The sequence below is a fragment of the Petaurus breviceps genome, unplaced genomic scaffold (assembly GCF_028583685.1).
Source record: "Petaurus breviceps papuanus isolate PSGF00001 unplaced genomic scaffold, PetGlider_PUasm1.0 100, whole genome shotgun sequence".
In the NCBI taxonomy this organism is placed as follows: domain Eukaryota; kingdom Metazoa; phylum Chordata; class Mammalia; order Diprotodontia; family Petauridae; genus Petaurus; species Petaurus breviceps.
The window spans coordinates 8885221-8901336 of record NW_027185573.1 but is presented as its reverse complement, the minus strand read 5'-3'; the positions used below and the strand labels follow the sequence as shown (position 1 = coordinate 8901336).

General features: G+C 46.2%; 1 protein-coding gene across 5 annotated transcripts in view; it reads right to left on the bottom strand.

Moving 5' to 3' along the window:
• The window catches only part of LOC138176007 (serine/threonine-protein kinase ULK1-like), a 61042-nt gene that overhangs the window by 30909 nt on the left and 14017 nt on the right, over positions 1-16116 (bottom strand). For all 5 annotated transcript variants that reach the window (XM_069106999.1, XM_069062363.1, XM_069107606.1 and 2 more), the window contains exons 4-7: positions 13423-13455; positions 12819-12855; positions 7718-7891; positions 4038-4111 (exon numbers count right to left, since the gene is read on the bottom strand). In XM_069106999.1, coding sequence (XP_068963100.1) covers positions 4038-4111; positions 7718-7891; positions 12819-12855; positions 13423-13455 — 318 coding nt within the window. The remainder of the gene's footprint in view (positions 1-4037; positions 4112-7717; positions 7892-12818; positions 12856-13422; positions 13456-16116) is intronic.

Below are 16116 nucleotides of genomic sequence, written 5' to 3'. Positions count from 1 at the left end.
CCAAGGATATAGTGGTCATTAGTATGGATGGGTAGTCAAGAGCCTAAGTAATCAAGCATTTCTAGATTAAAGGGACCCTTCAGATAAAAGAAGCAAAGGGAATAGTGGTCTATGCTTGGAGAAGTGAAAACAGGTCTGTGAACTGGACCAGAGTCTCCTTCCATAGTCAAGGAGATGGAGGAGGAGAGGAGAGGGAAGGCTGAGAAACACTAACAAATGGAGACTTTCTGGGCAAGGTGACTGCCTGAAAGTAGGCAGGAAAACCAGCTACACCACCACATATAAGAACAAAACCATACACATCCTAAACGGGCCGATGAATGACTGAGAAAGCCAAACCGAAACCATAGTGACGTCTTCCACTCCACAACACGTACAAAGTCAACCAGAAGTCATACACAGGCTTCTGTAGGAGAGGGGGGTTCTTTGATGGCAGAGGCAGCACCACACTCAGGCAAAAAAGCCAGCAGCCTCTCAAAGCCTGCAGGACTCATGACGGTCTGAAGAAAGAGCTGAGGGTTCCTTGAGAAAAACTCCAGGGTGGGTGGAAAACCACAGCATAGGCTCTGGAAACCCCCAAAGGGGCAATAAGCAGCTCTCTGAACAACAAAAAACCAGACCCTGGAGTCTGTGTGTGTATATGGGGAATGGAGGGGGGCCTGGAGAAGAGGTTAACAGCCCTGGGAGATGAGGCTCAGTGCAGTGAGGAGGCTGGTGATCCTTCAAGCCTGACCCCAAAACACAGCAGGACAAGGAGCCTGGCCCTAGCACAAAGCCCCAATTCAAGAACTAAGGCTGGAGAGATAAGGGAACCAAAGAATCCTAACCACTACTATCCAGAGATCCCTCAGAATCCAACCTAGAGATAGTAATGCCATGACAACTGTAGGCAGAGACTCAAAGGAAAACATGGATTTCCCACAAGGTCTATGTGAATGCATCAAAGAAATGAAGTGAGAAAAAAAAGCAACCAAATAAAAATACTGGAGGAAGGAAATGGAAAAAGAATAAGTGGTAAACCTTACCCAAAATAGGAATCCCTGAAACTAAAACAGACTAATCAGTAACCAATGATTCTATGAGTCAGCAAGAAGTCAACCAAAACTGAAGAAAATGTAGGATATCAGAGAGACATCAAAAACAACTGACTTAGAAAATAGGTCAAGGAGAAATAATTTTATCATTGGACTCCCTGAAAATTATGATAAAAAAAAAAAGCCCAGACACACTATTAGCTATTTCAAGAAACCGTCAATTAAAATTGTCCAAATGTATTAAAACCAGAGGACAAATAAAGACTGGGAAAAAATTCTGCCAATCACCTGCTGAAATACCAAGGAATGTCAGTCAAAATCCATAATTTCCAAAATACTCTAAAGCAACCAGAAAGCAGCTCAAGTACCAAGGAACCACAGTCTAAATCATAACAAGACCTGGCAGCTTCTACTATGAATGAGAAAAGAGCTCGGGAGAAAAAAAAGAGCTCGGGAGAAAAAAAGCAAGATTATCTGTAAATAAATCTGTATCTCTCACTCTACATTAACATACAGAAAGAGCAAGCTGGCAGGTGGGCAAAAGGGAGAGAAAGAGAGGGGAGACCTCTCTCTCTATATATATACACACACACACACACACACACATATCTATAAAGATATCTATCTCTCTCTATGTCTAAATCTATAGATATGTACAGAAAGGGCAGAGGGGGGACTTGCAACCAAGAATAACTTACCCTTCAAAGCTGAGTATAATACTAAAGGGAAAAAAATGGACCTTTAATGGAACAGGATTAGTAATCATTCTTGATGAAAAGACAAGAGTTAAGTAGGAACTCTGAAATGGAAGCATAATACTTAGCAGAAACCTAGAAAGATAAACATATCTGAGCTATACAGGAAAGGGCTGTTTGATAATGGAGTGCTACTATTTTAACAGGGGAGAATACAGAAGTGCCCCTTCAGAATCTTAATGTTTTCCAAAGGTATTAAAGGAGTTAAATGATTTAAGAGGGAAAACAAACTTCTGCACCCAGAAAATAATATTAAAAAGAAAAAACAAAAAGCTAAGATCTGTAAATCAAAAAGGATGCCCATTAATCAGGGACTGGCTGGAAGAAACTATGGTGTGTGAACTTAATGGAATATTAGGTCATTAAGAAATGACCAAAGGGAAGATTTCAAAGAATCCTAGGAGATGAGAACAAATAGGAAAACAATGAGAACAGTAGGAAATGAATTGAGAAGAATATGGAGAATAGTCAATACACACGTAAAGAGAAACATGTCTGAAAGACCTATAACCTCTGATCAAAAGAACCATGACCAACCACATCACCATAAAATCTATGGTGAAGCTGGTTGCGCACTTCCCCACAGAGAGATGGTGGGCAAAGGGTACTGAATGGAACAAAGATTTTTTTCTCACAAAACTACTGGATGGATTTGTTTTGCTTGACTATGATTATGTTACAAGCTTCCCTACCTCCAGCCCCTTCTTAGTGGTGGGAGTGGGGGAAGGCAATAGCATTCATATTGTAACGCATTTCTTAAAAGTAACAGATAAACTGCCTAAGGATTAAGCTTCTATCCCTATAGAGGAACAGATCTGGCCTTCTGCTGGGAAGAGCCTGGCTCCAGGTGGGGAAGTTATCTCAGCATGAGTCGTCAAGAACACTGGGTCTCACAAGAAGAAACAACCATGAAGAATCCTAAGAAATCTGGGGGGAAGAGTTGTATGAATCAGAACAATTTATGTGATATCCGCCATGATGCACGGTACTGTTGGCCAAGTGGGCCTCAGGGCAGAGAGATCAAAGGGACAGGCATGCATAAGCAAAAACCCTTGTATGTGCATGCTGACTGTCTTGCTGACTACATCTGCTCAATCAAGGCCCAACTCCTATAACAGGCCGCTCTGAGTCCCTTGCAGCAGCCTTGTGCCTTGCCATCAAAATTACCTTGTATATCTTACATGTGGATTTGTTCTACAGTGTCCCTGCCACCCCTCTCTCTTCCCACCCCCCAACAGAATGCAAGGTTCTTGAGGAAAATGTCTGATTTCCATTTATGTACCCCTAGCATCAAAGGCAATGCCAACTACCTTGTGGGTGTGCCTGTTGACTGATAGTAGGCTCTCCCTAATTAATGCTTGCTGACTGAAGGAAAGATTATACTGTGGTGAGGGGGGAGTCATTGTAAAAAGAATGTTTTTTTTTTTAATCAGTAATAGATTAAAAGAGAAAACAGAGTTAAAAGATCACTAAAGCCAAAAGGATATAGGTACCTCTTGCCATGCGTATGACACTGGGATAAGAAGCAGAACTCCCTGGGCCTCAGTTTCCCTCTCTAAAATCAGAGGGCTGAACTAGATGACTTCTCTATTATTTGTGATCCCAGGAAAATCAGGCTTTGTGATCAGCAGCCATAAATTCTGGATCCTACTTTTACAGATCAGGAAACTGAGGCTCAGAGATTCAATGACTGGGTAGAATTTGAACCCAGGTACTCAACTTCAGAAAGACCCCTTAGGTCTGGAGCTTTCAACAGATAAGCCAGAAACCCTGTTTCTTGTGTTGTGCCCCTGAGATCTCCCCCCTAAGTCACTCAGAACCAAGTGGCTACAATGGAGTAAGGACCCTGTTCTGCAGAACTTAGAACCTGGCAGTTCTTAGAGAGGAATGTCTGAGGCTGTGTGTGTGCACAGATGTAAGGGCAGAAAGAAGGTTCACGGGAGGACCCCTGAGTATTACACACGCACATGGGCCAAGCAAGGACAGGGTGTTATCGTGGATGTGAGAGAATTATTTTATTGTCCACAAGTGCACGTCTAAGGACAGTGTTTCTGGGTGCATGCACACGCACACACCAGAACTCCATCTATTAGGTATGCACATGAGATACATACACATGCCTGGGGGCAGTGTTCACCACTAACATGGGTGAATCTCTTCATGTCACTTCCTTCCTGCCCGTACACATAGAGACAAGCAAGTATGTGGCAGCATGGGAGGGAAGGGAGAGGACGGGGACACCACTCACCATGTACATGGGAGAACCGCAGAGCGTGGCCGCCATCATGTTGTTCTGTAGGTAACGGGCAAATCCAAAATCAGCTACAACAAAGAGATAAAAATGAATTCAGGGTTGATCCCGTAAAGACCCTACTTCCTTGGGTTGCCCAGCAAGGCCCCAACTCTCTTTGTCCTAAGACAATGAAAGTTATAAGACTGACGAGGGGTCCAACTCCTGATATAGATTCTCATACCTCCAGAGACATACGCAAAGACCTCTGGGAGATTAAGCATTGGCTGCACCAGACCTCCCTACCAAGACTGCACCCAGAGGCTCTGGCAGCCAAGGAGTTAATAGCTCTTTTTATTTTCTCTCTTCCCCTTCCTCCCTCTCCCATCCCGTATTTCTCTTTCTCTCCCTCCCTCTTTGTCTTTCTATCTCCTCTGACTCCCACCTTTCTCTCTGCCAGGAGGGAGTCCTGGGCACAGCTGGATCACAAGGCTATTGGACCTCAGTATCTATTCCCTCATTCTTAGCCACACATGGTCAGGATCAGCTGGTCGTGCTCCAAAAGGACAAGAGGGAGATACAAGGGCTTCTTGTACTGACCCACTCTTCTCAATAGAACAAAAGCTTCTTAAGGGCAGGGATTGCTTCCTTTTTGTCTCCATAGTCCCCAGAGCCTGGTACAATGCCAGGTACAGCAATTTAAACAAAATGCCAAAAATTCTGCTCTCCCAGTTTACAGATGGGTTAATTCAGCCCCAAGGGAGCTTGGCTCCAGGTAAGACCTAGAGCTGAACCCTGAACCCACAGGTCACTGCCTTCTCCAATCCTCCCTCCTTCCCTAGCTAGGTAATGCAGTGGACAGTGCTAGAGCTGCTGTCAGGAAGACCCGAGTTCAAGTTCAGTCTCAAGAGTTAGTAAGTAACTGTGACCGTGGGCAAGTCACGTAACTTCTGTTTGCCTCAGTTTCCTCAACTATAAAATGGTGGTAACAATATCACCTTCCTCAGAGAAGTGTTGTAAGAATAAAATGAGAGAATATTTGCACATACTAAGTAGGTGCTTGATCAATGTTTATTCCCTTCCCATTCCATCACCAATGCTATATGCAGCTTTCCCATAATGTCAAGTCAGAAGAAACATACTGACTTCCTAGAGCAAAACTCTTAGTTTGGACCCATCTTGCCTCTGGGGAGCCATTTGGCTGCTTGCCCAGGGAGCCAGTTACCACCCAGGGGACCTTGCTTGGATCCCCTCTCTTTTTTGGGTCTCAGTGTCCTCCTCTGCAAAGAAAATTGGAGATCATGTCCTAAGGGGCCCTACAGCTTAACCTCTAAGATAGCTGTTTGGGGATGGAGGGATGGACCAGGGAATTCTCTGGCCAGCAGGGGTCTGCACCTCGTGGGTCCCAGACCTCTCACTTGCTCCTCAGCGAGTAGGGCAAAGCAGTCTCTGAGTTTCACGAGCCCCTGTATCTCCACACCAGTCATAAAAACCTGGCTCACACCTGAGCAAGACCTCAGGTGACCCCATCTGTACTCATTAAGCAAGCTAACTCATTAAACAAACCTGTGGGGAGACAGAGCCGGAAATCAACTCTGCTCTTGGCTCAGTTACCCATTAACCTGTGTTGGCCCAGACAGAGAGAGGTAAAGTGGAGACAAGAGACTCTGGGGCCCCTGGCCTTTGCCTGGCCTGGCCTTAGATGCACCCAGAAGTCATGGCTTAGTGGTGTCCCTCACTGAGGCCCTGTCCTCAGGGGTGTCCCCTAGGGAGCATGTGGTGCCTCTGGAGTCACAAGACCTGGGTTCCAGTACTGCCTCAGATACCAACTAGGACAAGTCATATGACTCCCTGGGCCTCAGTTTCTCTCTCTCTAAAATCAGAGGGCTGCACTGGATGACTTCTCCATTATTTGTGATCCCAGGAAAATCAGGCTTTGTGATCAGCAGCCATAAATTCTGGATCCTACTTTTACAGATCAGGAAACTATGGCTCAGAGATTCAATGGGTAGGATTTGAACCCAGGACCCAAATCCATTCCTCTTTGGACTAGACTCCATCCTTTTCAACCCTTCCAAGGCTGCCTACATAATTAACACTTTTAGAGGTCAGGTTAAGGTTTAGACAATGCTTCATGTTTATCCTTCTAGGGACCCTGGCTACCCCAGTGTTGGGACCTTTTCATCTTCTCCCTCTTGCACTTTGGAAGACATGCTCCCAAAGTTGATAACCATGATAATAACAACTGACTTTTTAATAGTGCTTAGGAAAGAGTGCTAGATGTGCAGGGCAGCTAGGTGATGCAGTGAACACAGCACCTGTCCTGGAGTCAGGAGGACCTAAGTTCAAATCCAACCTCAGACACTTGACACACTTACTAGCTGTGTGACCTTGGGCAAGTCGCTTAACCCCAACTGCCTTACCTTCCCCCCCTCCAAAAAAAAAGTGCTAGATGTGGAGTCAGGTTTTGTGGTCTTCAGCTGGTTCAGTCATGTCTAGCTCTCTGTGACCCCATTTGGGGTTTCCTTGGTTAAGATACTGTAGTGGTTTGCCATTTCCTTCTCTAGCTCATTTTATAGATGAGGAAATAAAGTCAAACAGGATTAAGTCATGTCTAGCTCTCCGTGACCCCATTTGGAGTTTTCTTGGCAAAGATACTGGAGTGGTTTGTTATTTTCTTCTCCAGCTCATTTTACACATGAGGAAACTGAGGCAAACATGGTTAAGTGACTTGCCCAGGGTCACACAGCTAGTAAGAGTCTAAGGTCAAGTCCTCCTGATCCCAGGCCCACCACTCCATCCATTGCATCCAGTCAGCTGTCCATCATATTTACTATCCCCATTTCAAACTCAGGTTCATAGACAGATTACAAGTCCTCAAGGCAGGATTTGAAGCTGGATTTTCCTCATTTCAAGGTTAATGCACAATGCTTAATGCTGCCTCTATCTTACAAATCTGGGCCCAGGTTTGGAGGAGGAGGCGAAGGAGGCTCTCTCCTCAAGGGACCAATCCCTCTAGGGAGACCACAAGTCAATTCTGCTTTTAGCACCTGCTTTAAATGGAAATGGAAACACACCACAGAACAAATTGAAAATGGAACTGGCTCCAAAGAATAGAACTAAGAGAGAAATAAATGCTCCCCACCCAAACCTTCCCAGAGGCAGAAGATGGGCCATGGATGCACAACACTGCAGAGATTTTTTTCAATGCATAAGATTATGAACTATTTTCTCCTTTTTGCTGCTAAAAAACCCTCTAGCAATACTAACAATAATTAACACCAACACACAGCACTTTAAGGTTTGCAAACTGCTTTGCAAACATATCATTTTATCCTAACAATTCTGAGAGGAAGGTGCTACTTATCTCCATTTTACAGCTGAGGAAACTGAGGCAGGAGGTGAAATGACTTGCCCAGGGTCACACAGCTAGCTAGTGTCTGAGGTCACATTTGAACTCAAGTCTCCTTGATTCCAGGCCCGGTGCTTTATCCACTGGGCCAACTGCAGGTGTTTAATAAATGCTTGTTGACACTGAAAGGTGATTTTAAGCAATGTAAAACCAAAAGATGTAAACAAGAACTTTTTCTTGCATGGAGCTTGTCATTGGAGCAGTGAGTTCCCCAATGGCATCCACAGGCCCTGCCTATGTCCTAGGACAGAACTCATCCCTCTCAGCCAGGTCTCTGGGCACTCACCAATCTTCACTCGGATGTTGTTGGGGTTGGATTTTCGACCTCCAGAGTAGGACAAAAGGATATTCTGGGGCTTCAGGTCCCGGTGGATGATGCCTTTGCTGTGCAGCATCTTCATGGCGCCTGCGATCTGTTGGAGGAAGAGCCGGATGGTGTCCTCACTCAGGGTCCGCATGGCTGGGAGAAGAGAGGAGAAAAAGAAAAAAAAAAGCTCATCAATCCATCAATGGTTGTGAAGTGCCTACCACAGTCCCGTTTGTTTCTGGGGCTCACCTGTCATGACAATATCCCACCTCTCCAAAATGACTAAGCCCACAAAAAAGCCCCAACTTCCTGAGACCAAACAATTTTCTAACCTCCCTCCCCCAACTTAGAAAGTTCTGTATACTTCCCAAAGCCCCCTCTTCCCTGCCCCCAGCCATTAGAAGGAGACTGAGGCCTAAAGGAAAGGCACATCAAGTGTCCAGGATCACTGAGTTAAGTTACAGAACAAAGGATAAACTCATACAAAGGCCTCCATTACCTAACCCAGAGGTGGGGAACCTGCTGCCTCAAGGTTACACGCAGCCTTCTATGTCCTCACATATGGCCCTTTGACCAAATCTAAACTTCATGTGGCCTCAAGGCCCCATGTTCTGCACTTCTGACCTAAACTCTCACTCTGGTGTTCCTTCTATAGAATTAGAAGGCAGGATGGGAGGACTTCATAGGGTATAGGGGGTAAAAATCTGCTTCCTACACATGTCTTGGGATTAGGAGCAAAGCTCAGTCTGGGGCCAGGCTCAGGGGATTTGGGGGAAATGCCCTCCAAAGTCCCCTATCTTAGCCCTCAGCAATCTGACCATCACAACAAAGTCCAAACAAAGGCTCCTTCCTTCTTACCTGTTCCTGGACATATACTATGTGTTTTATCTTCAGCAGAACATCTGGAAAGACCAGATGTTTGCATCAAAATCAGCTCCTGAGCACTCCTAAACAAATCATCCCAAGGGGATATAAAGAAATAAGGGCTGGTGGAGGGCTCTCTGGCTATCCTAGATGCTCCTTTCTGAGGGATGTGTAGGGAAAGGGGGTGGGGGACAGCTTCATTTAGGAAAAAAAATACAAATACATGTGTGCAGGTACATACACACAGAACAAATTTCTGGAAAACTATAGGAATGAAACCTGGTCAATGTACATTTTCTAAAAACAATTTCCTAGTTTCATATACAGTCCCCTTTAGTTCTTTGATTTAATGAAATGCTTCAATGATTTGACTTCAATAACAAAAAAAAATTAAAATATAAGGACTAAGAAATGTGTTTAAAAATGTCCTCTTTTATGAACGGGCAGTTTTCAGAGGAAGAAATTAAAACTCTGTTATAGTCATATGGAAAAATGCTCTAAATCACCATTGATTAGAGATGCAAATCAAAGCAACTCTGAGGTACTACATCACACTTATAACAGACTGGTTAACATGGCAAAACAGGAAAATGATAAATGCTGGAGAGGATGTGGGAAAATTGGAACACTAATGCATTGCTGGTAGGGCTGTGAGCTGATCCAACCATTCTGAAGAGCAATTTGGAACTATGCCCAAAGGGCTATAAAAATGTGCATGCCCTTTGACCCAGCTTCTGGGGCTGTATCCCAAAGAGATCATACAAATGGGAAAAGAACCCACATGTACAAAAGTATTTATAGCAGCTCTTTTTGTGGTGGCCAATAACTGGAAATCAAGGGAATGCCCATCAATTAAGGAATGGCTAAACAAGTTGTGATATATGAATGTAATAGAATATTATTGTGCTATAAGAAAAGATGAACCTGCAGACTTCAGAAAAACCTGGAAAGACTTATATGAACTGATGCTGAGTGAGGGGAGTAGAACCAGGAAAACACTATCCACAGTGTGCAATGATGGACTTTGATAGACTTAGCTCTTCTCAGCAATGCAAGGAACTGAAACAATTCCAAAGGACTCATGATGAAAAATGCCGTCTACATCCAGAAAAAGAACTATGGAGTTGGAATGCAGAATGAAGCAGACTATTTTCTTTTTTGTTTTATTTTTTTTTCTTTCTCACAGTTTCTTCCATTCATAATAATTCTTCTATGCAACATGACTAATGTGAAAATGTGTTTAATAGGAATGTATGTGTCGAGTCCCTATTAGATTGCAAGCTGTCTTGGGGAGGGAGGGGGAAGGGAGAAAGAAAAAATTTAAACTTATGGAAGTGATGTTAAAAACTAATTTAATTTAAAAAAATTTTTAAAATATCCTCCTGCATACAAGACCCTTTCCCCCTGCCACACCTCCCACTCAAGTCCATGGGTGCAGGAACACAGCAGATAACATCAGATTTTTTTTTCTGTGTGGATTGATTTTGGCTAAATTTCAATTTTTCTAGTATTCAGTCATAGGGTTGAGAGTCAATTCTCACAATTCCTCCTCCCTCCAGAGTAACCTGGAACTTTTGGGACGCAGGAGCAAAAACAGAACAGACATGTGAGTATGTCTGTCTCTCCATGGCCTTCCCTTCCCAGTTCCCATGGTCACCAGCTTGTTTCCCTGTGAAAAAGGTCCTGGTATCACAGGGCCCATGGCTCTAATGCTTACTAGCTGTGAGACCTTACGGTAGAATCACTTAACCAGTCTGGGACTCAGTTTACTCATATGTAAAAAGAGGGAGGTGAATAGATGACCCCTAAGTCTCTCCTGGATTTCAATCTATGGTCCTTAAGACTCTGCTGAAGATGCCTCAAGGGCAGAGGAACAAAACTGGGTCAGCTGCCCTCCCCACCCCTCAAAGGCCAGACACCTGGAACAAATCTTTCCTGGTTAGGCATGGTCCCCATCATTGGGGGGGGGGGGGGCCTTAGCCAGCAGTGAGGGGAGGGCAACACCAAAGTATCCTTCCACCTGCCTCTCCTCTAGGCTCTCTTATAACCAGAACAGAAACAGGGGGCTTAAGCTGGAGTTTGGAAACATGCAAAAGCTAAGTGGATTATGGAGGAATTGAACCCAGACCCTGCACTAGCTAGTTGCTAAACTTGGCCCCTCCTCCTGTTCCCTTCAAGGAGTTCTTGCATATCAGCTCCGGGGGCGGGATTCCTACCCTGATTTTACAGATGAGAACACTGGAATACCCAAGGCTGGGGAGGAGGAAGTGATCTGCCCATGGTGCACAGGCAGTACCAGAGGCAGACTGGCAGGTGGATGCATGCATGGACACACACAGCTGAGCCGTGCACCCAGGCCTACATGGCACATCACCAGACCACAACCCGTGCTCAGAGTTGTAATAATCTGAGTCCTTCCATCACACCCCACAAAGAACAAACAATGGCTCAGGCATAGATCAATCAGAAAGGGCCTCCTAGACGGGCCTCCTGGGCACTTGGCTGGACATTGTGGACAGCTCATCAGATGCCAGCCCTGTAGTGGACCCTGACAACACAAGCTTATCAGCACACCAAAGGTCATGGTGCTGAGCTCAGACAGGCCATCCAGACAGTTGTCAAAGAGAAGAGTAAACAGAGCAGGGAGTTGGGTCTAGGGCTGATGTACCCCCCGGCCAGGTGGCGGCCACACCAGTCCTGCCTTCAATCAACCCAAATGTTTACAGACTGCCTACTGCTCACGTAGGTGTGTATGTACATGGGAGGAGGCATAGCCCTAGTGAGTCCTTGGCCCCTCTGTGGGCTACAGTCAATGTTCAGCCCTGCTAAATATACCAAGGACCCAGGACTAGGAATGGAGAGCCTCTAACTGTCTCAGCCACTAACTGGATGGATGGCCTCGGGGTAAGTCACTTACTTGCCTCATCTGAGGACTCAGAGGTCCCTCTTCCAGCTACACTCCCCAACACAACTCACATTTCTAGAGCATCCTGATCTAAGATGAACGGTTTTGTCCCGTTCTTCCAACAAATGAGCCCTTGAGTTTGGAGTACAACACTTTTCATCCCCCCTATATGAGGGAAACAAGCTTGGACACCATGGCCTGCTTCAACCCAAGAACAAAGAACTCAGATGTAAACACCCAGAAGGTCTCTCCAGACCCAGCACTCCTTCCAGCAAGTCCTGCTCCCTTCTCCCAGCATCCCAAACCCCTGGTTCTAGGCTTGCTTTCTGGAAGCTCCCACAGGCCTCCCCCTCTCCTGGTAGCTACCCTACTAATACTCACTGTCATGCCCAGGAACAAGAAAACACAAGGCCCCATCTCTCTCTCCCCAACCAGGGTTATAAAGGCAAAAGTAATCCAAATACCTCTTCTAAGGAGCCCCGCAACCTTGGGACAGATGCCTTCCTGCTTTAGTTAGGGTCCCCAAAGAAGATCTGGAGGGCAGGCCGAAAACCTCAGGGCCACTGACCAGACTGGGTCAAGAGAAGTGACCTTGGGACTCTCAGTGTCTTAACTGTGGGCTGGTCCACCCCTCATCTCTCCCCACTCCAAACCACCTGCCCCAAGCTCCAGACCCCAATGTACTCCCTTCCCCCTCTCTCCTTGGCCATAACATCTGCTCTGGTCAGAAATTAACTTATTAATAATTTATTCTCTCTACCTGTGGTTGGCCTCCTTGGCTGATAATAAAAAAGCAAAGAAAGAAAAGCCAAACTAATGAAAACAGCTGGCATCTCTATCACACTAAGATTTGCTAAAGCACTTTACTTAAGATAATAATCATAGCTAACAATTATACAGTGCTTACTATGGGCCAGTGTTTTATAATTATCTCCCCCCATCCTCACAACCACCCTGGAAAGTAAGTGATATTATCTCCATTTTACAGATTAGGAAACTGAAGCCGAGGCTAAAGGACTTGTCCAGGGTCACACAGCACAGAGGACAGATCCCCTGCTTTCTCACTGATACCCACAACAATGCCGTTGAGAAGAAAACAAAGCACAGACAGGCTGAACCACTCATGCAGGGTCACAAGTACTTGAGGAATCTGAATTCAGCTCTTACTGACTTTTGGTCCCTTGATACCAGTTTACCAGGTAAATCCAACCCAGTGGCTGGGCAATCCTCAGCAAGCCACACTCTACATATCCCTCCCCAGCGTGTAGGCATGCTCCCTACTCCCTCATCATGAGTGGGTGAGTTACTCACAGTGCAGATAGTCAGCAAGGTCGCCCCCATTGCAGTACTGAAAGAGAAAAGTCAACATTAGACCGTCACGACAGTTTCCCATCTGTAAAACCTCCAAAACCCCCAAGCTCTGACATCCTGCATTCTAAGTGTGTTCTAAGGACCCTCCTGCTCTGATATCCTGGGTTCTAAGGGCCCTTCCAGCTGACATCCTCTGTTCTAAGGCCCCTCCCAGCTCTGACATCCTGTGTTCTAAGGACCCTCCCAGCCCTGACATTCTGTGTTCTATGGACCCTCCCAGCCCTGCCATCCTGGGTTCCAAGGCCCCCCCCCCCCAGCTCTGACATCCTGTGTTCTAAGGGCCCCCTCAGCTCTGACATTCTGTCTTTTAAAGGCCCTCTAAGGTGACCTTTCTGTGTACTGAGGGTCCTTTCAGTTCTGATATTCTGGGCTCTAAAGCTCTTCCCTTAGACTCTAACACTACATTCCCAGGGCCCTCCCAGATCTGAGCTAATGCCATCCAGACAGCTCCTCCTAATCTCCAAAGGGAGGAAGGAGAAAGAGGCCCAGCTTCACTCAGTCCTCTTTTCTCCCACTGTGACTGTACCAGGACCAGAGAGCTCACCTCCATAACCAGGTACACAGAGCTGGCCACCTCCTGAAAGACACAAAATAACTGGTGGTCAATGGATGAGGATTTTGGAAAAGTCAGACCCCCAGGGTCAAAGAGAAGGAGCATGCTATGAGTGCTAAAGTCAGGAGTGTTAAGGGAGACCCCCAGCCAAGGACTGCCAGCTGGGGCTGCTCCCCAGCCAATGGAAGGGAGAGCCCCGGTCTCTCTGGAGATCTAGGCAACCTCTCTGGGTTTGTGGGAACAGCCCATGTCAATGCTTCCTTAATGTAAGACGCCAGGAAAATTATAGGTCAGTGCCACACTGAGGGTGAGTCAGGTCCCTGGGACCATGGCAGCAGTGGGCGGGCTCTGAGCCTGTACCAGCCTCGGATTCCAGTCAGGCATTCTAATGACATCTCTGCCCCACCCCCTTTTATTTAAATGGTTCCTCCCAGGCCATAGGTGTCAGGTAGGCCCCACCTCCAGCAGGACTTGGGCCTCCCTCCTTAAGCTCTTGGAATCCTTCTTCAGTTCCAAATGTAAAAATATACAGATGCTACGTGCTTACAGTCATGTGTGGACAGAAGCAGAGAGATGGCACCCTGGTCCTGTACAAAGGCCAATGAATCTGCATCTGGGCTAGAAGCCAGCTCTGTCTCTTACTACCAAGAGGACCCTGAACCAAGGTCCTTAAACTATCTGTCCTCAGTCTCCCCATATGTGAAAATGAGGGGCTTGGATTAAAATGACTTGAGTCCTTTCCAGCTCTAAGTGGCCTATTTTGATTCCAGGGGACTAATGATGAAGATAGCTGCCCACCTCCTGACAGAAGTGGGGGGGGGGGTGTGGGCAAATGACATATACATTTTTGGACATGGCCAATTGTATTTGTGACTATGCATATCTGTTACATGGATTTGTTTGTTTGGGAGGGGGTGGGGGGAGTGGAAGGAAGCAAAAAAAATAAAAGCTTGTTAACTGATGTTTTTTAAAAATCTCATGATTGATGATTGGGGGTCTGCATTTCAGACAAAGGGGACCAAAAAAATAACCTCATGACTTTGCATATAACTACCGACATGCTTAAAGGTAAGAACACGCAGACATATACATACATAGGGTCACATGCAAAATAATCTGCTAAACTAAGCCTTGGGAATCTTTTTCTTACTTTCCTGCTAAGCAGGGTCAGGCCAGGGAACCTGGGAGAGTCCCACACATTCCCAGGCAGTTAATAGTGAATGTTTTAGGGAAACTGAACCCTGAAGGTACAGGAGCCCCCTATCATCCTGCCTGATCTGGGGGGGATCCTGGTAGCTCCCCTAGCCCCGATCAGATCCCTCCAGTAAGGCATGGATGACCATGAATGATACTTCTAACATTGGTGGGGGAAGCTCCCCAGGTCTCATTGGCTTCAGGGTGGTAGGGGTACAGCAGGTCAGGAGTTGAGAGAACTGAGGATACACAAGCTGGTTCTGTGGCTATCATTGTGCCAAATCTACAGCATCACTGTGCCAAAGGGTGGAGCTGGGAGTACAGTGGAAAGTCTGGGATGAGGATGCCTATGACCACACAAAGCCTTCCCCACTTTGTCCAAGGGTCAACCTGCTGTCCCCAGGTCTTTCTCGTGCCCCCTGGCTTTCTCAGTGATAAACGAATCATCTCGAGGGCAGAAACTATTTCATTCATGTCTTTTGCATCCTTAATACCTGGCACACAGCCATTTGTTGACTAAGGACCCTTGGTCCCCCTCCCGAGATGTTCTCTGCTTGGCCTAGGTCTACTTCCCCAAAGGAACAGCTGTAGAACAAGCCCTGGGCTGCCCTTGCACCCTGAAAAACATTGGCCCCCAATACTCACTCAAATAGCCTTTCCCTGAATCGACCATGCTGTTGCTTAATCCCAATTCAACCATCATTTATTAGGTAACCTATGATGTGTCAAGATGCAAGGGATCACCCGACCACAGATCTAGGACCAACAGGGACCTCAGCCCCAGTTTACAGAAGAGAAAATGGGCCCAAGTTGGTTAAGTGACATGACCAAGCTTATAAAGACAATAAATGGCAGAGTCAGGATATAAATCCTGATCACTGGCCCCACACTGAGAACCTTCTCCACCACAGTGACTACTCCAGAAAGAACTCCCTTCCCCTTCCCCCCCAGAAGGAAAAGTCTTCACCTACAAGAAGTTAACATTTTATTGGACTCACATCCAATACCATTCATAACACATTTGATCTCACTTGCTACAGATCAAAAGCCCTGAAGAAACATGGTTGGGGGAAAAGTGTCTTAAGAACTGGGGTCATAGTTCTAGATCATCAGTACCCCTCGAGACCTGCCCCACCGAAAACGACCCAAGAATGCAGGTGGCCCCTACAGGATGAGTTGTGACACTAGTCCTAGAAATATCTTAGCTGGCCAGCTCTTAGCTGCTGCGAACACACTCCTCTTCCCCAGACCAGCAGAGAGGTGGGGTTATTAATCAGGCCATCCAAGTTACTCCTCCCTTTCCCCCAGAACAAATCGCTCATTCAGCAGGAGACAGGGCATGGGGATATCTTTGGGGCTAAGGAGGAAACCTGGGCTGATGTGGTTACTAGTCCTGACCACAGTCTCATCCCCACCCATGGAAATGATGAAATGGGTAATCTTTCTTTCTTCCTTCCTCCCCAATAGAAACCAAGCCCTGCTTGTATCCTT